Source organism: Saccharomyces eubayanus, chromosome II (genome assembly GCF_001298625.1).
Source record: "Saccharomyces eubayanus strain FM1318 chromosome II, whole genome shotgun sequence".
Classification (NCBI taxonomy): domain Eukaryota; kingdom Fungi; phylum Ascomycota; class Saccharomycetes; order Saccharomycetales; family Saccharomycetaceae; genus Saccharomyces; species Saccharomyces eubayanus.
This window is the reverse complement of record NC_030977.1, coordinates 1,131,533-1,155,292: the sequence shown is the minus strand read 5'-3', so window position 1 is coordinate 1,155,292 and position 23,760 is coordinate 1,131,533. Positions and strand designations below refer to the sequence as shown.

At 39.9% G+C, this 23,760-nt stretch overlaps 8 protein-coding genes across 8 annotated transcripts; 3 read left to right on the top strand and 5 right to left on the bottom strand.

Annotated features, from left to right (window-relative positions):
* Window positions 1-58: 58 nt before the first annotated feature.
* SPP41 (Spp41p) lies at window positions 59-4,522 on the bottom strand (the record flags this gene model as incomplete). The annotated part of the gene is made up of 1 exon (XM_018363858.1): window positions 59-4,522. One exon carries the CDS (start codon window positions 4,520-4,522, stop codon window positions 59-61), a length of 4,464 nt encoding a protein of 1,487 aa, XP_018223987.1.
* A 508-nt stretch (window positions 4,523-5,030) lies between these two features.
* STP1 (Stp1p) lies at window positions 5,031-6,596 on the bottom strand (the record flags this gene model as incomplete). Its single annotated transcript, XM_018363857.1, has 1 exon — window positions 5,031-6,596. The coding sequence occupies one exon, from the start codon at window positions 6,594-6,596 to the stop codon at window positions 5,031-5,033; it is 1,566 nt and encodes a 521-aa protein (XP_018223986.1).
* A 305-nt stretch (window positions 6,597-6,901) lies between these two features.
* MRPL28 (mitochondrial 54S ribosomal protein mL40) lies at window positions 6,902-7,345 on the bottom strand (the record flags this gene model as incomplete). The annotated part of the gene is made up of 1 exon (XM_018363856.1): window positions 6,902-7,345. The coding sequence occupies one exon, from the start codon at window positions 7,343-7,345 to the stop codon at window positions 6,902-6,904; it is 444 nt and encodes a 147-aa protein (XP_018223985.1).
* Window positions 7,346-7,657: 312 nt separating this feature from the next.
* Window positions 7,658-7,891, top strand: CMI8 (Cmi8p; the record flags this gene model as incomplete). Its single annotated transcript, XM_018363855.1, has 1 exon — window positions 7,658-7,891. The coding sequence occupies one exon, from the start codon at window positions 7,658-7,660 to the stop codon at window positions 7,889-7,891; it is 234 nt and encodes a 77-aa protein (XP_018223984.1).
* A 713-nt stretch (window positions 7,892-8,604) lies between these two features.
* Window positions 8,605-9,570, bottom strand: TFB3 (TFIIH/NER complex subunit TFB3; the record flags this gene model as incomplete). The annotated part of the gene is made up of 1 exon (XM_018363854.1): window positions 8,605-9,570. The coding sequence occupies one exon, from the start codon at window positions 9,568-9,570 to the stop codon at window positions 8,605-8,607; it is 966 nt and encodes a 321-aa protein (XP_018223983.1).
* A 358-nt stretch (window positions 9,571-9,928) lies between these two features.
* On the top strand, window positions 9,929-11,080 carry PFA5 (palmitoyltransferase PFA5; the record flags this gene model as incomplete). Its single annotated transcript, XM_018363853.1, has 1 exon — window positions 9,929-11,080. The coding sequence occupies one exon, from the start codon at window positions 9,929-9,931 to the stop codon at window positions 11,078-11,080; it is 1,152 nt and encodes a 383-aa protein (XP_018223982.1).
* A 277-nt stretch (window positions 11,081-11,357) lies between these two features.
* On the top strand, window positions 11,358-13,346 carry HEH2 (Heh2p; the record flags this gene model as incomplete). The annotated part of the gene is made up of 1 exon (XM_018363852.1): window positions 11,358-13,346. The coding sequence occupies one exon, from the start codon at window positions 11,358-11,360 to the stop codon at window positions 13,344-13,346; it is 1,989 nt and encodes a 662-aa protein (XP_018223981.1).
* Window positions 13,347-13,731: 385 nt separating this feature from the next.
* TOM1 (E3 ubiquitin-protein ligase TOM1) lies at window positions 13,732-23,532 on the bottom strand (the record flags this gene model as incomplete). The annotated part of the gene is made up of 1 exon (XM_018363851.1): window positions 13,732-23,532. The coding sequence occupies one exon, from the start codon at window positions 23,530-23,532 to the stop codon at window positions 13,732-13,734; it is 9,801 nt and encodes a 3,266-aa protein (XP_018223980.1).
* Between the last annotated feature and the right edge of the window lie 228 nt (window positions 23,533-23,760).

Genomic DNA, 23,760 nt, shown 5'->3' with positions numbered 1-23,760 from the left:
GTGTGTGTGTGTGGGTACGCCTGTTTGCACATATGCATCACACCCAGTTAATAACAGTTCAGTTTAAGATGCTTTTCTTCCTTTTCTTCTTTGGTTGTATAGAGGCTAACTTTTCCTCTTTGAATGACTCTTGAATGTCCTTTTCAATGCAACGTGCCGTGTTGAGACTATTCATGTTTACAGCAAGAATGTTCAAAATCTCCTTGTCATCAATCACAATCTTCGTATTGTTTGCTTGGCTTTCAGTTGTTTCAAGGCGACTCTTGTATTTTTCCTGGCTAGCCTTTTCTTGGAATCTTTCTTCAATCCAATTGGACTTCGCTTCAGATTCCTCTTCCCCAAAAAATCCACTCGCACGTTTCCTTAACCTAGATTTTACGTCGTATTCCCAGTTCTTTGTGGAGTTAATTTCTCTCCATCTCCTTTTCCTTACATTATTAATCTCCTTTTTTAAAGAGTTTAATTCACTCTCCGTTAATCTCGCCTTGGCATACTTTAGCACCACGCTACGTTTGCTTTGCATTTCTTCTGGAGAAGGGATGTCGAAAGTGTAAGTAATGGTTTCATTACTTGCCTTCGTGTTAGTTTCCTGCGAAACGGTAGCGTCAGGAGAGGGTTTCTTGATACGACGAATGCGCTTAGCTTTAGTAATGCATCTACCTGATGGGGGAACTAGTCCGTCTAGATTTAAAACCTGTCTTGGTGTCTTTTTCAAATATTTGACATTTTCGTCTTCATATTGATAATTTTTTACATCAGCAGCAGTGATTTCGGGCAAGATATTAGTGATAGTGGAGGAAAGAATGTCTGTGATGTTACTGCCCAGGTCAATTGATTCGTTTTTCACTTCAGGCATTTTACTTTTCACCAAGTTCTGAACTAAATCAATGACATTAACTTCAGGTTTGATTTGCGGTCTTTTCAAAGGAAATATGATGGGTATTCTCGGTTTCGATTCATTTAGTGGTTTATCAGTAAGAGTAATCGATCTAGGCTTCTCGCCAACATCAGTTGTACGATCTGTGCCAGTAGTTTGAGGAACTTCGGAATCCAGTATGTGCTTATTCTCAATTTCCTTACCAAGCGCACTTTTATTTTTATTTAGATCTTTTTCTGTGTTCATCTTATCTTCTGGTTTTTCTTCGTCTATCTTGTCAACACCAGAAAAGTCGATTGGAGTGCTCTTTTGATCATTTGATACCACGTTCATCTTATTTTCGGTTGAAGCAACATCTTCTACAGTCTCGACGTTGGTAACCTCTTTAATATCTTCTACAGTATCAGTGTCATTCGCTGGTTCAGTGTCACCAGTACCAGCAGCGTCTGACGAGGCTTTTGCGTCAACAACATTAGCAGTCTCCTTCGCGTTATTAATATCTTCGACATTATCTTGTGTCGGTTTTGAAGTTATAGGCATTATTGGAATAGGATGTATATGTGAATCACCATCTTCTATCTTAACTGGGGCAGCAATACTCTTGAGTGCCTGTTCATTACTCGTAGTGTTAGAGTAGAAACCAGGGGTGTTTTTATCAGTGAACACTGAACTGGTGACTCCCTTTACAATAATCGGACACTTCTCTGGTTGTTGTTTCACCCGAGACGTATTGAAAATTGGAATCATTCTCAGTGGATTCTTCTTTTGAGGCGGAATTACGGCCAATCCTGGTGTAGTTTCCTTGGCGCTAGAAGCTTGAATACTGTTTTTTCTTGCTTGTAAAGCAGCCTTAATAACAGTGGACTTAGCATGCTGAATAATAGCTGCCAAGCGCCTTCTTGCTTCTTCGGGGGTTGCTCCAGCAGCAGTTTGGGACTTCGCGGCTGCCTTTAATGTGTTTATTATTGGTAATAAAATAGCTGGTATAATTCTGTTTCTTGCACTCAGCATACTTTCCTTGGAAATGCGAGGAGAATTGTTGTTTCTCTTTTTGTATTTTTTGATATTTGGTATTTTCTTCCTTCTTGCAACAGGTAAAGCAAATGGTGGTTGGGATGGTATAGTCCAGGGAGGGTGGAAAGAGATTTTTTCTTTATGCACAACGGTTTTTAAATGCGTATCGTAATTTTGGGATGTGGAGGAGTCTGATAATGGCCATTCGTTATCTTCACTTTTTTGTCTTGAAATGACTCTGCGGACACCGTCAGGCGATCTGTGTAAACCAATGGAGGACAGCGAGCCTTCAATATCGTTTAAGCGGTGTCTTGCTCCTGGCTGAACATTATCTTTAACAAAATTGAATAAAGGAATCTTTCTCAATGTGGATGAAGGTATCTTAACTTTCTTGTCCTTTTTTCTTCTTTCTTTTTTCACTTTCCTTGGTTTTTCTGCCTCCTGTGATCTCTTTAACAATTCTTCAGGAGTCCATCTCCTATACGGCTTCTTTGGTCTACCGCTTTTGGTCAGTCTTAAATCCGGAGGATAAGGTGGGCCACGGTCAACGATTTTGGTCAGTTCTTCTTGCTCTTCAGCCAGCTTTTGCTTCTCCAACTTTTTCTTTTGCCTTCTTTCTTCTCTTGCGGCTTGACGTTCAAGTTTCTCTTTTTCCTTTAATTCTTTGTTCTTGGCCCATCTCTTCTTTCTAGCTACAGATGCAGCCTCGCTGGCAATGGAACTGTACCTCTTGCGTAGTTTCTTTTCCTGAGATAATTCTGATTTGGAAGGTTTCTTTGGTTTGGAAGAAATTCTAGCCTTTTCCGTATCTGACACATCTTTAGATGCCTTTTTGGAAGACTTTTTACTCGAAATAGATGACTTCTTTTCAGATTTGCTCAGATTTTTAGATGATTTCTTATCCAACCCAGAAAGGTTATCTTGAGGCAACAAATCCGAAACGCTCAGATCACCTAGTCCGCGGTTAAAATCTTCGACAATGTTTTCATCGAAATCAGCGTCATTTTGGTTTTGGAAAACCATAGCCATAGCATTTTGCATGATTTGATTTAAATCAAGGGTGTCGTCATTGGCTGCACCAGAATCTGTGGTAGAAGTTATGGTAGATGGGTACTGGTTTTGGGTAGACGCAACAAAACCAGCTGTCGTCTCCGGTTTGTTATCCTGAGCGGAGGGAGATGTTGTGATTGATGAATCCTTTAGTGAAGTATTGACCACTTGGTTAACCATTTCGGCTAGTACCCTAGAGAATTCATCTTCTTCGTAATTTTCTTGAGTCTTATTAGTTTCTTTGGTTGATTTCTTTTTTTTCTTTTTTTTGGAAGCTGGTTCAGATGCAGATGATTTATTTGTTGTAGATGCAGGTTTAGAAGTCTTACTTCTTGATTTCTTTTTTTCTTGAGGAGGTCTCTTTTTGGGCTTGAAAGCTTGCAACATAGCCAACGGGATATCATCAGCAGTCGGTTTCCGTGCTGGTTCGGCTGTCTTAGTAGAAGTTGAAGGTTCGGTTGATTGGTCCTGTGTGGGGCCCGCAGTTGGCGCTGAACTTAGTAATTCATTTTCAAAAGCCTTTAGCGTAGCTTCCACGAGAGCCTGTGCTTCCACGTCTTCGCGATTTTTGTCAGTGAGGGGTTGTTCTTGAATGTCTGATATTGATTTACGTGTGTCTGTTGTAGCATCTCCATTTTCATGAATAAGATTATCTAATATATTACTGAAATCGAGTGCATTATCATTGCTAGCGGTTTTACTTGACTTTTCTTTAGAACGATCCTTTGTGTGCTTTTTGGAGTGACCTGAAGACTTGCTCTTTTTTGAGGATTTTTCCTTTGATAATTCTTTATTTTTGGATTTGTCCTTTTTCTTTTTCTTTGAAGACTTCTTGCTGGACAATTTCCCACTGGAAGTACCGTGTTCGTGTTTATGTTGTTCTTTTTCTGGGCCATCATCTGTGTTTAATTCTTGCAGAGACTCTAATATAGCCATTCTCAAATTTTCATCATCTTGGTCAAGCTGGTCATCGGTACGGTGATGATGGTGATGGTGATGACTAGAGCTGATACGTCTCTCTGTATGTTCCGGTACAAACTCTTCCTCCTCCTGTAATATTCCTTGCTGTAAGATATGAGCCCATTCTTGATGTTGCTGTTTTTCGTGGTTATCATCTAGTGTATTGGACACTTCATGTTCCGATTCATTTCCTAGATGACTGCTGGGTTTACTGCCACTGTCATTGTTGATATCCTGAACAGCATTTGCGACGACGGATACTAATTCATCTTCTTCATCGCCAAAATCGGGTAGTTCGATGTTTTGATCCGGATGATCATGGTCAGCCTGGCCGCTATGTAGGTGTTTGGATTCTATGTCTTCGACATTTGTATTTATTTTGTCAAGATCTTGTCTCTTTTGTTCTTGTTCTTGCTCTTGTACTTGTACTTGTACTTGTACTTCGCCTTGCTCTTGTGCTTGTACTTCGCCTTGTTCTTGCTCTTGCTCTTGCGCTTGCTCTTGCTCTTGCTCTTGCTCTTGCTCTTGTGCTTGCTCTTCTTGATTATGCGAGCTTAATAAATTCCCTACAAGTTCATTAAAGTTTATTTCTCCATCATCGTGATCATCATCATAAGGCATGGCAAAATATGATTATCTGCTGATGTGCCTTGGTTTTTTTCTGGAAAAAAAATAAAAAGAAGGAGATAAATGGAGTTTTATACTGAATGGCTTTCTTTTTACCTTTTGTTTAGTGCCAGTTAATGTACATTTATTTGTTTGTTTACTTGTTATTATTTATTGTTTTCAAAATTTGACCTTTATTTTTTCGTATTAGCATTGCCAATCAATCTCGAAAAAGAAACTACAGACGTTTAAAACGATAAGAATCGATGATACTTGAATACAATAAAGGCATGTGTACTTATTGTAACGAAAGTTTCCATTTATAATAATATGAAATTTGATTATATCATCTTGAAGATATTATACAGTATACAGAATTCCCTTCGTGACCCTTTATGTTTTTTTTGCCCTAATTTTTTAACATTGTCTCCATATATTAACTCAATCGTTATTAATTTTACCTAGTGGGGTTCCACGTATGATACCCTTACTTTTTTTCCGTTTTCCTCATGTGTTTATTTACTCAAAACTGCGATCCAAAATTATCGTTATAAAAGTCCAAATATTGCTGCGTTTCTCTTATATGGCTTTGGCTAAGATATTCTGGGTCCAGTTGTGTCTGTAATATTTGAGTGATCTTTGCATTGGTATACTGTGAACTGTTATGACTGTTTTGTGCGGGTGTGATCGGATACGACATTGCCATGTCGTTCAGGTCGTAAGAGGACTGTTCAATATCCAGTGGCATGAACGTAGGAACATTCTGTGGTTGTTGCTGCTCGTTTGTGAAGCTGTTTATATCGATCAAGATATTTTTCATTTGCTTACTGTGGGCCATGATTTCCGCAGAAGATTCTGATGAATTGGAAGTGACGGGCTCGAGAAGATGGGAGTCGAAATGTGAAAATACTGCGGCAGATGAGATGGCGTCCAGGGCCTCTTGTTGGTTCTTGTCGGTTGATGATGTTATTGCTGAATCAGGGTGCTGTTGCTGCTTCCTCTTGGTGTACTTTCTTTTCCTCTTGGGTATGTCGATTTGAAAGTTTTCTGAGTTCAACATTAGCTTATTGTTGCCGTACTTGGATATTATATCGCTGCCCGAACTGTTGTTGGCCACTATTGTCATGGCCTCCACAGCGTCTTTATTGAAGAGCACTTTGGGCTCCACAACACTTTGTGAAGTGGAAATGAAACGGGAATGACCGTTGGAGGTTTTGATTTTTCTTAATTTGCCTGATCTCTTCTCATTTTTCTTGGTATAGCCTTGCGGCAAAGCTTTACAATCGCCAGATTCGATGTGGTTCTCGACGAAATTCTCGATGGCGGAAAAGTATTCGCCACACTGAGCGCAATGGCCTGAAGATTTGTTACGGTCCTGTGGTTTGACGCCTTTCGAGTACAAAACGTGTCTTGCCTTCAAGTGAGTCTTGTAAGTGTCGCGTCTGCTAAACCCGCCAGAATTGTGGCATCTAAGGTCCGGGGGTGTAGAACAGTTGAAGAAGGGACAGTGGTAAGCCTTTTGGATAGCGTGCTTCTTAATATGTCTGGTGAGGTAGCCCCTGATCCTAAAGGTGGCGTCGCAGTAGTGGCAGATGAACTCCTCTTCACCGTTTTCCAAGACCTTCGTGGAGTGCTCCGGGGTGGAGCCTGACGCACTTAGCGGAGAACTCGACGCACTGCTAGACGACGTCACCAAAATCCCGGCTTCTTGCTCCAGCTTGGACCCCGGTAGCAGCTTTGCATTCACTTCGCATTTAATGCGATTCTCCGGGGATAGCGTCATCGATATTGGAGTGTTCAGGTGGCTAGCATCCATGGAGCATGGGATGACGGAGGAACCTCCGTTCAGGGAGCGATCTACGTTGTTCGACTTTGGAAACAGACCGGCGACCATGTTTCCGTCTTCTTCGTCCTCCTCGTCCTCCTTGTCCTCGTCCTCCAATTTCGTGCCACTTTCGGATGAGAAACGCAGACTCAAATCTGGCTTGGATATTACTACTCCACTGACAAGCTGTCTGAAGAACGCGTACATCTTGCCTGGCAATGCCCTGATGTGCTTCTGTGGGAACAACAACGTGGTAGAGGGCATGATATAAACGAGAGTGTGTGTGCGGATTTGTGTATAGCCTTTCTATTTGCTCAAACCAGCTATGTTAACCTGATGTAATCGCTGAGTCCTTTTATGCAAGAGTCAGCTCGTCTTTCTTTTTTCTTTTCTTGTTGCTTTTTCTACCCTCAAGCAAAAAATAGATTAATAGCGCGGCCGTCGATGGCGATGTCCTTGAACTCATGTGAGATACACGTTACATGCGTATAAGTATATGTATATAAGTACATGTATATAGTGTCGTATGGCTTGAGGTTATTTACAGCAGATGGGGGGAGGGGGTGCACTCACTTGCGAAAGTGGTAGTGCCATGGCGTGTCCGGAGGGAAGTCGGTGGGCACCTTCATTTCCATGGGGAAGCGCTTGCCCTTCTCGGGGGCGTTGGCAGCCTCGAATAGCCGAGGGCTGAGCTCTTGCAGCAAGGACATGGCACCCTGCATGCTCTTGTACTGCAACTCTAGCTGTGTGTTCCTGCGCTCGCGCTGCTGCTGCTGGTAGATCGACCAGCACTTCTCGATAGTTTGGTGCTTGATCAAATCCTCCCGCGAGAGTTTCAGCAGCTTGGGCTGTTTTCTGCTCGCTGAAATCACACTCAGCTGCGTGACCACTCTCTGCGCCAGGGGCGACATTGCGCTCTTGCTCTTCGTCCTCTTGTTTCTCACGAACACTGTGGTTCCGGACACCCGCTCCACGACGGTCCTGCATGGCTTCTTGAAGGTTTGTCCCAGCATGGTTTCTTGTTGTGTTGTGTGTCTCCTGTTTTACCTTGAAGCTCACGTGCTACCATCCCATGCATATATATATATATATATATATATACTATTACTTCTTTCTGTCTCTCTATTATGAATCGTTTTCTAAGAATTGGCCCTTGCTGGGAAAGAGGTCGCGGTGCACGGCGTGTCACTTTCTACGGATGAATCAGCCGTGCATCTCTCACAATAAGGATAGATGGAAGGGATAAGGTAAAGCGCCAGAGGCCAAACGGTCTCCAGCAGCTTGTGCGTTGTTTAAACTACAGTATCACATTGCAACTACCGACTATGGACGGCAGCAACGACAAAAAGAACACGCAGATGCACACGCACACGCACAACGACGTAGCGACTCCGCTGCCCGCAGACCCACCCTCTTATGAGGAGACGATGAAGCACGACAAGGACGAGACCGAGAAGACGGCACCTCCTTTGCGTGGACCCGTGTACACTCACCACCCGCACCCTAAGTCGCAGACGGGCTATCCTGGTGCGCAGACCCTCACTTATGGTTCCCGCTAGGTGCCGTCGTGCCTCGTTTGCAGTTATGCGTGCTGGCGAAAGGAAAAAAGCTGGTATAGGGTATCAATGTATCTTATACTATAATTATTTAGAATATTTTATTTAAATTATAAAAAAAAGGAACTTACGAATTAACGGCATGTGTGCGTAGAGGGAGAAGAAGAAGAGTGATAATAAGACAGGTGGGAAGCGGCCGGGGGCGGCTAGACGATGACACAGGCTGGGGCCCAGAACACACCCTTGACGATGTAGTTGTCCTTCTTTTCGTTTCTGGTCTTGTCTTTTGAAGCGGCGGAGACGGTGGCGATTGGTTGCATGTTCTGTTTGTTTAGTGGTTTTGGTTACTTTCTCGATGCATTCGGAAGCAGACCTGTCCGTGATCCGTTCATTGCTTTTCGGTAGGTTTATATAAGAACAACTCCCCTCCCAATAGGTCTCTTTTCGCAGCTACTGGCCATTCTACAGTTTTCGTTGGCGTCTAGAGTTCTTGCACTGTTTGCCGCTTATCTGTTTCATTTAAGCGTGTAAATTTCCGCTTTGGGTAATTACACGCTCGAAGAGTATTGCGAGAGGAAAAGACAGAAGTGAGTTGTGTCGGTGATACGTGCCTTTTGGCGTACTCTGAAACAGATCATTAATGCATATATGTGCTTACATAGAGAGGGGGGGTTAGCTACATACTTATATATCACAGCGTGCTCTTTTCTTTTTCCTTAGAGTTCTTCGGATATAACACATCCAAGACCCATGAATGCCTCCGTCAAAACCCTTTCGTACGCGTAGTTAGTGTTGAACCCGGACGCAACAAACTCCTTCCTGTGCTCGAGGTCCTTGATGAACGGGTCGTTGTACACTGACCCCTTCAAGTTGAACCTTGGGTGTATGTCTCTATCACCGTTAAACGGCGTGAATGGTACGGCGTCTTTGAGTCTCGAGTTCTGCACGTTCATGTTTGAATTGAAGTACGGGTTGTTCTTGAGCACCCTGTTTAGTTCTTCCAGTTTCCTTCTGGCGGAAGATTTTTTCAACTTGACCGTATTCTTGACGCCCTCGATCGTTTCGTTAACGTCCTGTGTGGACGTACTCAGCCTGTTGACAATTTCCTTCTTGGCCCACTCCTTGTTCATCCTTTCCTCCTCCTCGATTTGCCTTTCCAACAGTCGTTTTTTCAACTTCATTTCCTTTTCAAATTTTTGTCTTTGCTCAAAACTTTCCATCTCGGTTTTGCTTCTCTCCAAATTATTCATGATCAGCTGCTTGTTCAACTCTTCGTAAGTACGTAGCTTCTCTTCAGTCTTCACCACATCAATCCCATGATCTAGTTTGTATATAATGTCTTCCACCTCTTCCAAATACTTGTTAAATTCAGCAAGGTCTCCATTAAAATCGTCCATGGTTTTGTTGAATACATTGAACACTCTTTTCCTGATGTCGACCTCTTTCTCGACCTCCACATCATCGAATATCTGAGTCTTGAATTTATTCTTTCTAAGGATCTTGTCACACCCTTTATACGGACACTGGGCAGGACCCAGACTAAATATTCGGTCCACGCATGACTCACAGATCCTGTGGTAGCACTCAGGATTCACTAGAAACTTCACATCTGGCGACAGGTATCGATCTGTTTTACAGATCGGACACATGTCCTTGTTTTCCTCATACTCATCCATAAGCATTTTTCTTTCACTTCGTTACTCGCTGGCGTTCTATCAGTAATGCAAATCTCAGATCCAAACTAGCACGGGGAATACTGGGCGATATGACTTTATAGGTGGCTGTGACTGCTATCCTGTTTGTCTCTACCTTGGCCTTTTTCTCTTCTGTTAGTAGTTACTAAGAAATTTACCAGCGAAACGGCCAACTTTGACGTTTTTAGTTTTTTTCTCATTATTTATTTATAATGTAAATAGTGGCTCATACGCAACAAAAAACAAAGCAGCCACCAGCCAAGAGGATTTCAACTCACCGCAACGTTATCGAAACCAATTAAAGCCTTTTGGTGAGGCATTACGGAGAAAAAACGAGAGTGTATGGATGTCTTTATCATGTAATATTCGACTCAGGCGCAGATGGTGGTTTAGGTTCGTCTTTCCAGGAATTGTTTTTGGTTTACTCTGCTACGGTACATGGGCTTACTGTCATAAGTTGTGCTATGACCAAATCTACAAACAGCTCCATCACAGATCTATCGCTATTGGTCTCATTTGCGTGGTATGTTTTCTAGATGCTATTGTGGTTTTCATATGGTGCCAAATGGTGATCTGGGTCGGTCCAGGTACACAACCCCATGTAGCGCCCTACTTAATCCTTCCCACAGTATCCAAGGAGGGTGCTGACGACGAGGGTTCTCAAGACGTTTCAATGGAATACGACGCAGTGATTCCACCAAGTTGTTACCAGTGTGACCCCCACGGATATCCGATATGGTGTAGTCCATGTCAGAGTTTGAAGACGGAACGAACGCACCACTCTTCAGAGCTGGGCCATTGTGTCCCCCGGTTCGATCATTACTGTCTGTGGGTGGGAACTGTTATTGGTAGGGACAATTACAGACTTTTCATCCAATTTGTTGCTTATTTTTCGAGTCTATTACTCCTGATGTGGTTGCCAATCTGCGTGTACATAAGGGACATTACTCAACGGCATCGCGGCCATGGTCCTCCTTTAAACGTGAATGTCATCTTAACGTTGGCTTTGGCCATCTTTGGTTGGCTAATGAATACGAGTACGTTGGCCGCGACTGTCTTTTACATGGGTCAAAACCAAACGTCACTGGAAGCGATCATGGATAGCAAGAGGAAAAAATTCGGGACAAGAAAGATATTCTGCTACTACTCAGTGCCCAACAAGTCACGGTTTGTAGTAGAATTCGATAGAAAGGAGTTTCACGCCTTTTGGAGTAAGAAAACAGTGCTTGCCAATTTGAAAGATTTCATGGGTTCGAACATGCTGATGTGGATAATCCCCCTAGGCAAGCCATACACGTTTCCTTGTAGAACAGAGCTGTCAGACTCCGGAAATCATCTACTTCCAAGTGGTCAGAGAGTCACATTAGGCGAAATCCTGGGCCCATATGAAGAGCGTTTTAGTGACTACACTATTCAAGCCATTGAAGACAAGATAGCCAAGGGTAACTACTTGACCACTCTACGAGCCTTTGGCGATGAAATAGGTCCTAAACGCTAGGCGGAATAGCAATGCCGGGTATACGCTTTGCTGAAACCTCCTCCAATGAGTTGCGATGTTTCGTACTTTCTATATATTTAGTATTTTTATATGCGGAATGGAATACGTATTTTTTTGATCGCCCTTCCATAAACAGAAAGTGATAAACAAGCTTGAAAAAAAAATAAAAAATAAGCGAAGACTCTACTTAACAGGGAAAACATAAGCACGAAAAGCAACACGTTACAGGAAAACAGAGGGGAAAAAACAGCTTGGTGCGTCTTTGATCTAGTTAATAATGGAGCACACAAGCCTTGATCCGAAAACTTTGAAAGTAAGCCAACTAAGAAGAATACTGGTGGAAAATGACGTTACATTTCCAGCGAATGCTAGGAAGCCCGCCTTAGTGAAACTATTTGAAGAAAATGTTAGAGAGCGTTTGGAATCTTCTTCTGGAACTCCAAAGGGTAAAGACAGTGTCAGGAAAGCTGTGAAGTCAGAAATGAAGAATGCAGATCGCAAAAAGTCCTTGAAGAATAAAAAGCAAGAATCAAGCTCTGATGCGAGTAAAAATGTTGAAACCAACAAAAGGAAGAGGGAGGAAAACAGTAAAGATGATTCAAACCCACCACGGGTGAAAGAAGAGAAATCTTCTAAAAAGAAAAGAAAGAAGAGGGCTAATAAGGTCACTAAACCGTTAGAGCCTCTTTCCAAACCTAAGCTAGAAAGTGAAGAACCTTTAGTAACTTTATCCTCCGAAATGGAAGTCCGGGAGGAACACAAAGAAACCCCTCTAGGTGAAAAGCCAGTAGCCGAGAAGTTTGCAAGGCCAGAATTACCTAATTTGAAAGTGTCGAACGAATTTTTAGTGCAACTAAACAAAGAGTTGGCAAGTGCGACCACCGAGAGCTATGACCACTCCATAAAATCAGCTGATCTGTCATCTATTAGAGCGGAAAGAGAAGAACATTTTAATATCTCAACTGAAACAGAGCCAAAAAGCGAAGGTGATCCGATAATGGCAAATACCGATGAGAAGACTCAGGGCGCAGTAGACACTACAAAACGGAAGGAAGTAGAGGAAAAGTTGGTAACAGCACCATCTAGTCTGGAAAACAAAGACAAAAAGAGGGAAAATAGAAAATTCCAGAAGGCAAATACACCAAAACCAAAAGGCCGCAGCAGGCACTTTCTAGAAAACAAAACTAAAAGAGGCATAGACATCATTAGACCGCTTTTTGCCCATGTTTTTATTTGGCTATGGAATTTCGCCCTTTATCTTTTGATCGTATTACCAATTCTCTTTGGTCTTTGGTTTCGAGAACAGAGAATTAGAATCGGATATTGCGGTCATGAAGAGCCGATAAAATCACTTGCGCTATCAACTTTCCCTCAAACTCAACGTGTGGATGATTATTTACAAGCTTATGGGCCTAGTTGCCTAAAGTGCCCTGAACATGCCTTATGTTCTTCCTTTATGAATATCGAATGTGAACCGGGCTATGAGCTTAGAAGTTCTGTTTTAGAAACGTACGGTATTGTTCCCTTCTCGAAGTATTGCGTTAAGGATGAAAGTAAAGAAAAGGAAGTTGACGAGTTGGTTTGGAAAGTAAGTGAATACCTAAGAAAGAAGAATGGACAAGTGGACTGTGGGAAAGGAGAGAACCTATTTGAAAGTGGTGAAACAGAGAATAACCTGTATGATATATTTTCCAATTCAAGACCGTCATGGGAAAATCAGAAAGAATTTAATGAACACTGGAAAAATGTAGTTGATATACTAAAAAACAACGAAGAAATTGTTTGGTTGCCGTTGGACTTTGAAATGGACAAAGAAGGTCGTCTGCAATCGAAGGATGCTACTTATGTTTTTCGTTCAACTTCCAAAAGGCGCGTCAAACTGCAATGCCATTTGGGAGCGGATATTCAGGAGGGGCTAAAGAAGTACGGTGGTTCTGTATTGATCGCCCTGAGTGTTTTTTTTTTCATCAAGAAAGTGCAATCAACGCTTAATGATTATGTCCAGGGAGAACAGGTGATTGAAAAATTGGTAAAAGAGGCCATTGATCAGTTAAAAAATGTCAAAAACGACGAAGAAGAGGAATCATTTTTAACAACAGTCCAACTGAGAACTATACTATTGAGCGGTGTACCCAAAATGAAAGAACAAAATAGCCTATGGGCTCAAACTAAAGACAAGATTATTAAAGAACAGTCTGAAAATATTGAATTATACCTTCTAGAAGAAAATGGGGAAATCATGACATGTTGGGAATGGAAGGATTGATAGTATTCATAGTTCATACAGTTTTTCTATTCATCTATTCTTTTCGGTTTCTAGATTTCCTATGTAGCACTAATTGACTTTAATTCTGTAATTTGTTTTCGTAATAGTTTATCGAGGAGTGGATTTTCATTCCCCTATCTGTAAAATTATATATAATTATTTAATATTTAAATGTAATTCATTTTTCATTTTTTTACTTTTTGTTCATAAAGAATAATAATAATAGCGAAATGAGGGAACAAGAATATATTAATTTACAACACATAAAACATCCCAAAGAGTTCCAAAAAGTTCCTTTCTCACCTTTGACCAAACAAAATTGGACTTAAAAAAGTTCTAAATATACATAGCTTACATAAACTTATAACACTTCACATGACAATAATCAAGCAAGGCCAAACCCTTCATGCCCTTCATTAATTGCTAACAATAAAGAACCTCGTAACGTTTCATACGATTCATAAGGAGGCAAATTCAGCTGATTGAAGCAAGTATGCGATGATGGCAATCTTTCTGATGAACCAAAATCACGATGAATGGAAAATTTACAAACACCGTTCACACCACTTAATTCCTTGAATCCGTTAAGAGGTACTTTACTGGTACCTGTAACGAATTGCAGTAGCTTAGCACGTTCTTCTGCATCAAATGATCTAACCGCCCTCCAGAAGTAATTGACTTCTTTACAAGTCGCGGTATAATTGACATAGGTGGTATTGTTTTTCCAATCATCGACATCAATATCAGGTAAACCACTAATCAGCAACTCCAATTCTTGCTCATCAAATATGGTAATGAGGTCTTTAGATATCAGAGCATAGAAGCCAACCAAAAAGTTATCCATTTGCTCCTTGACGGATGTTTGAAGCTTATATTCAACGATTTTCTTTACATAATCCTGTTTATTGAGTTCGGTAACCATTATGTCTTTACCTCCTTCAGTTAAGTCGATAACTTTATGTTCCCCATAATCATCAGTCTCAACGGAAAATGTTTCATCTATGATATCTGTGATATCATTTTCGAGAATCCATACCAAAGATTTATAGTAATCTGGATCCAAAGATTCCATATCCTTCAACGATACTGGTCTACCTAAAATATCCTTGTAAACCTCACGGCTAAAATGGCAATCCAAAAAACATTGATCCCTTATTGCTTTTCCTATAACCATCCCGGTAAACTTGAAGAAAGAAAGGTGCTCAGGATTGATGCCCGATGTACGGTTGGGATGGAAGGTGGTCTTATCCGATGGCACAGGAAGGAAAAGAGCGTAATCTGGGTTAAACATTTGTCTGGAAAGAACTTGATACCATTCCCTAGTTAAACCACCAGCATCGACACCACTTTCTCCTTTAAATGTAATTTCTAACCTTGAATTCTTGATCTCATCATTCGTTTTGAAAAACAAAGCTCGATAAGAGTCTAAGAAAACTTGCTCACGGCGAACAGTAATGGGTAACTTGGGGCGCTCTTGATTATCGGGCTTCAATTTGGCATTGAAGAAGTACCTTTTATTATCAAAATCTAAAACTTTTGGATTCTTGACTAAAAGTGCGAAAGGGCCACTCATCAACTTCGGATTTGACCGAATCATCTGATTCAACAATTTCTTGTGAGCATCTGTAAATGGGAAGAATAAGTTTTCAACACGCGTTTTCGAAAAATCAAGTAATTTAGCATCTTCATATTTATTTGCCGTATTTCTATTTTGGCTTAAGTCACTTCGTCTGCATACCACCATGAGCGATTCAATCAATGGAAGCAAGATGGTTGCTGAAGTATTGATAGCTTGACTTTTTTCAAACTGGGTCAAACATTCGCTCAATGAGGACCACACGGAGCCGCTATTCATTTGATCGTACAAAGATTGCAGGTCTTTAATATTACGCTCCTCCTCCTTTCTTTTATGAGTATAGAGGAAATCAACTGTCGTGAGAATTTTCAGTAACTTTGCTTGATCAGAACTTGGAAGGGTAAATTTCTGTAGCAACTCTGAGTTGATCTCCATCCCATTCGTTATCGTACTCACCTCACGAGATAGGCCATCCAGAGCATCCTTTAATTTGCCCATTATCTCTATAGCCAAAGATACCAGGTGTTGTGTAAAAATCGCCATACACCCTTTTATTTTACAGAGATTGTAAATTATATTCAATGTTTGCTGAAATACCCTTGTGGTACAACTATCGAGTGTAATGATAGATAAAATTTTCATGAGGTCATCCTCATCGAAATCTGGTAAATGAAACTTTTTATTCAAATTTTCTTTACCACTCGAACTGACGGAAAGAACAGCCAACGTTTTTGTACAGACTTGTAATATCCTTGTCAATAAATCCATTAATACGCTTTCATCTGTGATGAGCTTTCTATCTAGAAGTGAGAATAAATGCCACAGAGGCCATCTCAATTTTTTATCAGTGAGCACTTCTTTCCTGGACTTATTATTTGCTTTGTTTACTATCAGGTTATCGTGTTCTGCGATGAGAAAGTATTTCAATCTAGAATCTGCATCAATCAGGTTTTGTAAGATTTCAATAGTTTGATTAGCCACTGTAAGCGGCGTACAGTCTGGAGGTAATTGCCTGACGGTCGTAGCTTTCGCGTGCCCCATCGCTCTGCTAGAAATTATGTTATAAACTTTTTCTAAAGAGTGCTGATCTATGATACCTTCACTCAAAATGAATAGAAATGTATTCATTAAATCGTTCCTGTTTTGCTTACTAGAGCATAAGCGATAAAACAGTTCGTGGTATATTTCACGTTGAATGTAAGGTTTAGAGATAAACACAGATTTCATTAGCGAAGCAATACCAGCACGATCAATTAATGGAGCAAAGTATATTCTTGCCGGCTTTTTCTTTTCAGGTTCGGCAATGTTACGATCATCACTGTTTTCATGATCCAAATTTTCAGCTTCCTCATCGTTATCGATAGCACCGTCGTCGGCTCTTAGCACGTTCGCAGAGGAACCTATTCTAACAAACATCCTCTGCTCTTCCGCTTCGGTGTCCAAAATTCCTTCTCTAATATCTTCAGGAATTGCTTCTAGGAAATCGGAATCGATTTCCCTGGAGTGTGCATTGTGCTCTGAATCAAGTCTGGCTTCAGCTCTTCTTTCTCTAACATGTTGTGCAAATACATCAGCTCTTATGTCGTCTGGTAAAGCATTCATGAACTCAGGATCGATATCCGTGCCACCTATATCTACTTCAGATCCTTGAATAGTAACAAAGACAGGTTCATGGTCATCATGGGAAACGTTGCTTGCTTGCACGCTATCTTCCTCTGCTGATATGGCGTCTGTACTACTGATACTTTCCACTCTTGGCTCAGAGAAAATAGGGTGCTTATCCTTTGATTTTCCTTGTTTGCGTTTTTCAGAGTTTTCTTGTAAATCTAAGCTAACCCTGTATATTCTGTTGATAACAGTGGGTATGATACAATTGGCATATGTTTTGGAGTCATAAAACATATCAAATATATCCTTCCATCTTGATACCGTAGACTTTAAAATGATGCCATCCAAAACAGGTTCATCAAACACACCACCTGACAAAAGAACTTCTGAAAAATGTAAATGATGGGATCTCGGGCGAGAACCTGAACCAGCAACAGTCACTTGGTCAGAAATATCGTTCTCAATTTGTTCTAATCCAGTAGGCCCTAAAGGATTAATTAAATTACTTTGATTTCTTCTTCCGCGATTCAGCAAACTTAAAGAGGGTGCACTCATAGCAGAATGGAAATGAGTACGATTAATCGAGCGACGATGATTTCTATGACGCATTTCATCGTGAACCCTAAACAAAGGTTCATTTTCATTTGAAAAGATGTGTTCGATATCACGGAAAACATCCCTCCCGTCGTCTTCACTTTCCCCTTGTGAGTCATCTGAAAGCTCAACACCTTCGGCTATCAACCACCTTCTTCTTGAATCTCCCATTCTGGTGGAGTTAATCGGCTCGTTTTCGCTACTTTCGCCTTCTTCATCTGAAATGGATAAACTGGATAATCCTGAATCCCAATCAGACTCATCCACGTCATAATCGCTCAAATCGACATCGTATTCAGAGCTTAGCTCGTCATCGTAAACCTCTATGACGTCCATAGAACCTTCATCTTCATCACCAGTACGGGAAGAATGGCTATGATCAATATCGTAGTCAGCCATATCTTCATCATCTCCTGATTGTTGCTCAATATTGATAACCAGTCCTTCTGCGTCATCAACTTCATAGTCAACATCTGAACCACCTGTTGTGCTTGAATTCATTTCTGAGGATAAGTCGTTTTCCTCTGACCTTGAATGAACATCTTCTTCACCTTCTTCTCCCATATCGTCATCTTCATCACTGAACACTACTTCGAATCCATTATCACTATCAACAAATGCCATAGCATCACCATCTCCAATTAACGAAGTATCGTCGTCATCATCGTCATCTTCCTCAATATCTTCTACATCATACATCCCGAGTGCTGAGTTTTTGAACATGTCCGGAATCTCTTCTTTATCAGATTCATCAACCTCGTCGTCAACTTCGTCATGGTCTTCAATCTTGAAGTGTTCCGAAAAATTATTCCTCGTTGAACTGATGGTATTTAGGGCTTCAACAGCTACGTTGAATATTTTCTTTGAAAACGGATAGTTTAAATCTATACTGGCCATAGCTTCCGTAATAACTGATGGAAGTCCCAGATCTATAACGAGCTTGCACAATTGGTATTGGTCAGCCTCAACTTTATTCGGATCAAGAAGTTGGCGAAGATGTGGCGCCTGGACATAAACCATTGACGTAATAATTCTGAACCACATATCTAACTTTAAATGATTGCCTTCCAAAAGTTTGGAAGAAGAAGTTGCATTTCGAATTGCTTTCATGATCGCTTCAATTGCAAATTTTCTAATAAAATTCATATGAGGATCAACAATCTTGACATCACTTTTGATCGTTTTGTCATCTTGAACAGTAGCTAAGAAACCGATAATAACGGAGCGCGCTAACATTCCAACAACTTCTCTTCTTTTAGCTTCGTGCTTATCATGGTCATTTCCAACAGGTTTGTCCAATAATCTATAAAGAAAAAAGTTGATAGCGGTAGTTCTTGGTCTTGGGCGTTCTGCATATGTGTTTCTTCTGCTGAACGTTAGAAATTCAAATTTACACTGATTGTAACTACTAACTAGCTCTACCAAAAGCTTCAACAGAAATACCATGTAAGCACAAACGGGATTTCTTGATGGGTCCAGTTGATTTTTCTTGTTCTCCGGCAAGTCTGAGGAATTAGCCGGTTCAGATAACCAGTCTTTTTCAGAAGCAGCCATAAGCTGTGATAATAATAAATGCATAATACCTGTCCGCTCATATATATCAGCCTTGTCTAGAATTACTCGAGTATCTTCCTTTTTCTTATCCAAAAATCTTTTCAACGAGTAATCAATCAAAGCACCTTGTTCATCAAATTCTTGGAATCGAGCCGTTTCACAAAGAATGTCAATAAATTGAGAGGGACTTCGCATAACTACGTGTGCTTTCTCTTCTAAAATAGTTGTTAATTCACGCACAGCATCATCTCCATCGCCTAACGGTCTAGCAGTAAAGCTTCTATCAACTTCTGCACGTATCAAATTGTCAACGTTTTCAGTTGTTTCAAAACACCTTCTTGTCAATAAAAGAAAAGATGACTCTAGAAAGTTAATTTTGTCCAATTTTTGGAAACTTCCTATCACTTTTAGTAATCTTGACAAAATACCTGATCTTGCTATGTTGTTAGCGTAGAACTCGTCCCTAGAATAAAAAATTAATATACGCGATGTTGCCAGCGCGGAATAAAAATTGGAAATATCAGAAACTCTGATTAGTATATCGAACAATTTCTGTTTTATAGATTCTGGTATGCGGAAGACTTTGGCCATGGAAAGTAAAGGATATCTCAAGAGAACATCCTTAGACAGCTCTTCAAACTGGGGCAATTCTGATTTTGCTATTATGATTTCATAAACGTAAAGAGCTTTCGAAAACCAAGGTGTATTAACATGTTCTGGCTTCAAAGACTTTTCAAGATATTCAATAAACTTCTGCATCAAGTGCGAAGCCTTTTGATAAATATATTTCTCATTTAAGAATATACCGAATAAATGAATCAATGAGGACAAAGTGGCGGGATCATCCAATCTCGTCTCCAGGATCCTATCCAATATTTTGCCAGCAAATACTTCATTGGGTTCATCGTATTTTGTAAAGATTTGTAGTAGAGTCTTTGCAAAAGCATTGACAAGTTTGGGATAGAAGGGCAGTACTGTAAAAATCCTAGAGGGCAGTCCATCATTGAAGAAAGTATCCCTTAGTTCATCTAGCTCCTTGGACGTACATCCTTTGTAGTATTGTGGTTGTATTGGTTGTGGGTAGTATATTGACTTATCTTCTCCAGCTAATTTTACATACTTTTCCCATTGTTCAGGTGAGAAAAGACCAATACTATTATCTGTAGGAAGGTCGTCCCCGGTTTCAGTTAAGTAATTCGCCGCAACATCGCCGGGAATATCAACCTGTTCAAATAAGTTTATTTTTCTAATTGGTGGGAAAACCAAGTCCCAGTGCAATTCGTACAGTTCTTTGGTATGAATGTTAACAGTGGTGAATACATTCTTCAGCATACTCAAGAGTTGCTTGAATACAGAATAAGGCACATTACGAGACTGTGTCTTGAACAGTCCATCTGATTTATCCAAATCTAAAATCATTGCTAGAGCCATTACTTTAATAGGAACCGTAAGGGCTTTCATGATATTGTAATCTTCATCTACTGAAACGTAGTACTTACCTATACTTTGAACATTTTCCATGGTTTCAGTTTGCATAGACTTGTTGATAAAAGTTAGGGCATTTATTAAGCAGCTTAAGGTTAAAATACCGTTCGATTCGTCGATGTAATTTAAGTTGTCAAGGGAAGAAAGATCTTTTATTTTTGTCATTCTTGTAAAAAGATCTCTTATAATTTGCAAATAAAGTAAATAACCTCCCTTTTGATAGAAAATATAAGCAGGTATTGTTTGTAAAATTTCAGTTGAGTTTGGAGAAGCTTTTGGAATCGTAAACACAAAGGTATTGAAGTTTAGTAGAACAAGAAAGTACGGTAAATGACCTTCAAGTTCAGTGACTTTTAACATTTCGAGAACATTTTCAACAACGTTTTCGAAGATGTGAATCTCAGTTGTTAGATCTTTATGTTCTAAGTCCATACTTCTGGAGTGGCTTAATCTTAGGAAACAACGGAATAAAACTGCAGTATTGGATTGTAAGGTATACAATGTCGTTCGCACTTGGAGAGTATTTCTTGTTTTTATGCTAGTAACTTTTCCCTTTTGGTCACCCTTTTTTGGATCATGGATATATATTTGAAGCGGCGGCCCATCTCCTGAAACATCTACTATGGGTAATGGCATAGTTTCCGTAATAATAGAATCTGGCATATGTTGGCGTAAATACATTTCCTCTAATGCACACTTTTGGAGTAGTAGTTTTAAGTTTTTAATTAGAGAAAAGCCGCTTTTATTGAAATAACTGTAAATTTGCATGATTCTCTTACACGATAGGGTTGTAAGATCAACGTAAACGTTTGTAACAATGTTTAAAATAGCGGCGAGTCGACAAAGCTTTGAATGACATTTACGTATCGAAGTGTCGCCATCCTTTGCCAAAAAGAAACTAGTGTCATTAGGACTATTTAAAAATTCACTCAAATTTTCTAATTGGTCATTCAATGCTTTCATTACATCCATGAATGCATAATCTTCATATTTTTCATCCAAGTACTGAAGGACCTCGGTGACATTTGATATTGCTACTGAAGTAAAGTATTCATAAGGCGGATTTTCCATGAATAGAATTGCCAAAAAATCTTTTGCTTCTAAATGTTGTGGAACCTGCGAAAAAGAGCCATTTCCCAATGACATACCAAACAAAACACTAGTGAACGTGTCCAACATAGTTCCCTTATCTAATAACTCCCAATAAGCGGGCTCATGCTCCTCTTTATCAACCAGCACTTCCTCATTTTTTTCATGAAAGAAATATTTCTCATCTTTCGGCGAAGTGAAAAGGAATTCTCTTTCATCTTTATATGCACTTGGCATTTTTCTAATTACATCACATAGAGCCTCTACAATGTTTGCCTTCAAATCCGGATAATGTCTTGCCAATTCATCGATGTCAGTACCGTATTCGGTAGAGCGATCGCCCCCAGTTAATATACGTGCGTGGTCAGCATCGAGCAAAAAATCAAATAGATGGTTTATAAGACCTTTTTCTTTAACTTGGTTTAGCCCCTCTGAATTCAGGCATATTGCGGAAATGACGTCAGGAAGTAAACTCAATAATTCCGCAGAAGGCCCTAATAGCTTTGGGAAATTGTCAACGATATATGGAATCAGACCTGCTTCAACGAGAACAGGATAAATAGTAGGCTCACTATTTATTACTTTTTGAACTACATCGAGAGTGTAAGTTATTAAATTTAAACCAAATACAAATTTATTCTCCAGGATTTTCTTTAGTGAAACGAGTATTGGTGAATCTATCAAATTTCTAATCCTGTCTCCTGAGTCTGTACTTAATAATTTGAGAACGAGCTTCAGCAAACTTCTGATATATGCCAACTCTCTGAAGGAGATTGAGTAATAGACCACAGAATATTTTGGAGGTTGCCATGTTTCTGGATGTTCAAGTGTAAAGTCGATTTCATTGGCCACAGAAGTGATTAACATAGTAAAACCGTCGTTTTCGATGAATTCAGTAGCAGTTTCACTGTTATCTATAAATGTCTCCAAAAGATGTGTTGCCGAAGCTAGCGTACGCTTATACGAACAGTTTCTTATAGATACAATCTCTAATAATGTAGGAATCAAACCGGCAGCAAACAGAGATTCATGCAAAGGTTTAACGTCAGCTAGGTTCGATATCAAGTAGAAAAACCTCACATTATATTCTTCGTCAACCTCATCTGTCGCTTCTCTCAATGTCTTGGCAATGTAACGCAGAATCTGGAACAATAGGCCGTGCGATATGTTACCACCAAGGTTTCTAATGATGTCTGAACACCAGACGTGCTTCAAAGAAATACATTCCAATGTGAAAAGAGCATCTGTTCTTAATTCCTTTGGTATTTTGGTTTCAGATAACGAAATTAAGTCAGTTAAACTGTTAAAAGCATAAGGATCCAATTCGAATAACTTGGAACTCACTTGAGGAGGTGAGAAAATGGTGTTCACGAATGCAATAGCGTTCAATTTTGTTTCAATGATTAAGTTCCTCAAATCCTTATTTTCGTTAGAATCATCACTGAAGGCTTTTGCCACCGAGGCTTTTACCGAAAAGTCAAACCAACTTTCTGATGGTAAAAGTTCCATACCTTTATTGAAGATTTCCTGCAAAGAGTGATCGCATAATTCTTGACTTGTCATGGTCACCTTCTTAATGGAAGTTACCTCATTACCGTTATTTTTCGACAGGTTTGATTTTTTGAAGCCATTTGAAGTATAGTGCGTAAATCTTAACTTTCTCCATTTTTGAGGAACTTTCTTCTTATCAAAGTACAAATCTACGAGTGAAAAATGTTCTCCATCTTCATCCATGACAGAAGACGACAAGGATAAAGCTAATTTAAGAGCATTTTTCCTTAGATCATGATCACCAAAAATATTATGCGCAACTATCTTTTCTCTCGCTATGACAAATCTTTCGCCTAAAATAGCCAAAATCCTCATAACTGCTAATTTTATTGTGAAGTTTGGACAATTTAGCAGATGTATTAAAACATCCCCAGAGGAGTAAACAAATCTGTTTTCTGTGTTCAAAAGTAATCGACGAGTAAATTGTAGCATCTTCAAACAGTAAATAACGTCATGCGCTTCCATTTCTAATAGTTTAACTTCGGATTCCTTTTTAGAATCTTGCTTGTAATTATATTTTTCTGCCACTTTCGACAGGAGTTCATCCATTCGATCTAGAATGGGGATCCAAACGTAAAGGTCATCTCTTGACCGGTCCCATTCTTGTATAGTCTCAATTCTTGCTAAGAAGGTGGGAACATCACAATCGACCAAGTAGTCAACTAATGCCTTATAGCTAGCAGCAAGTTTCTCCTTTCTTGCTTTTTCACACCGAGTAAAAAGCACCATAAATATATATCTTTTATGAATAACAAAAAAGCAAACTAAAAATGCACTCTTTTCCGACCAATGATACGAGAAGCTGTAAGTATTCGATAGCTGAGGTACGCGTCTGATATGGTGATATTTACCTTATTCTTTTTGTTTTGTCTGGATTATGATGATTCAGTATTCAGCTCTTTAGAAGCTAGTAGAAATTCCTCATTATCACAAAGCGGCAAAATGAAGAGCGTTTTG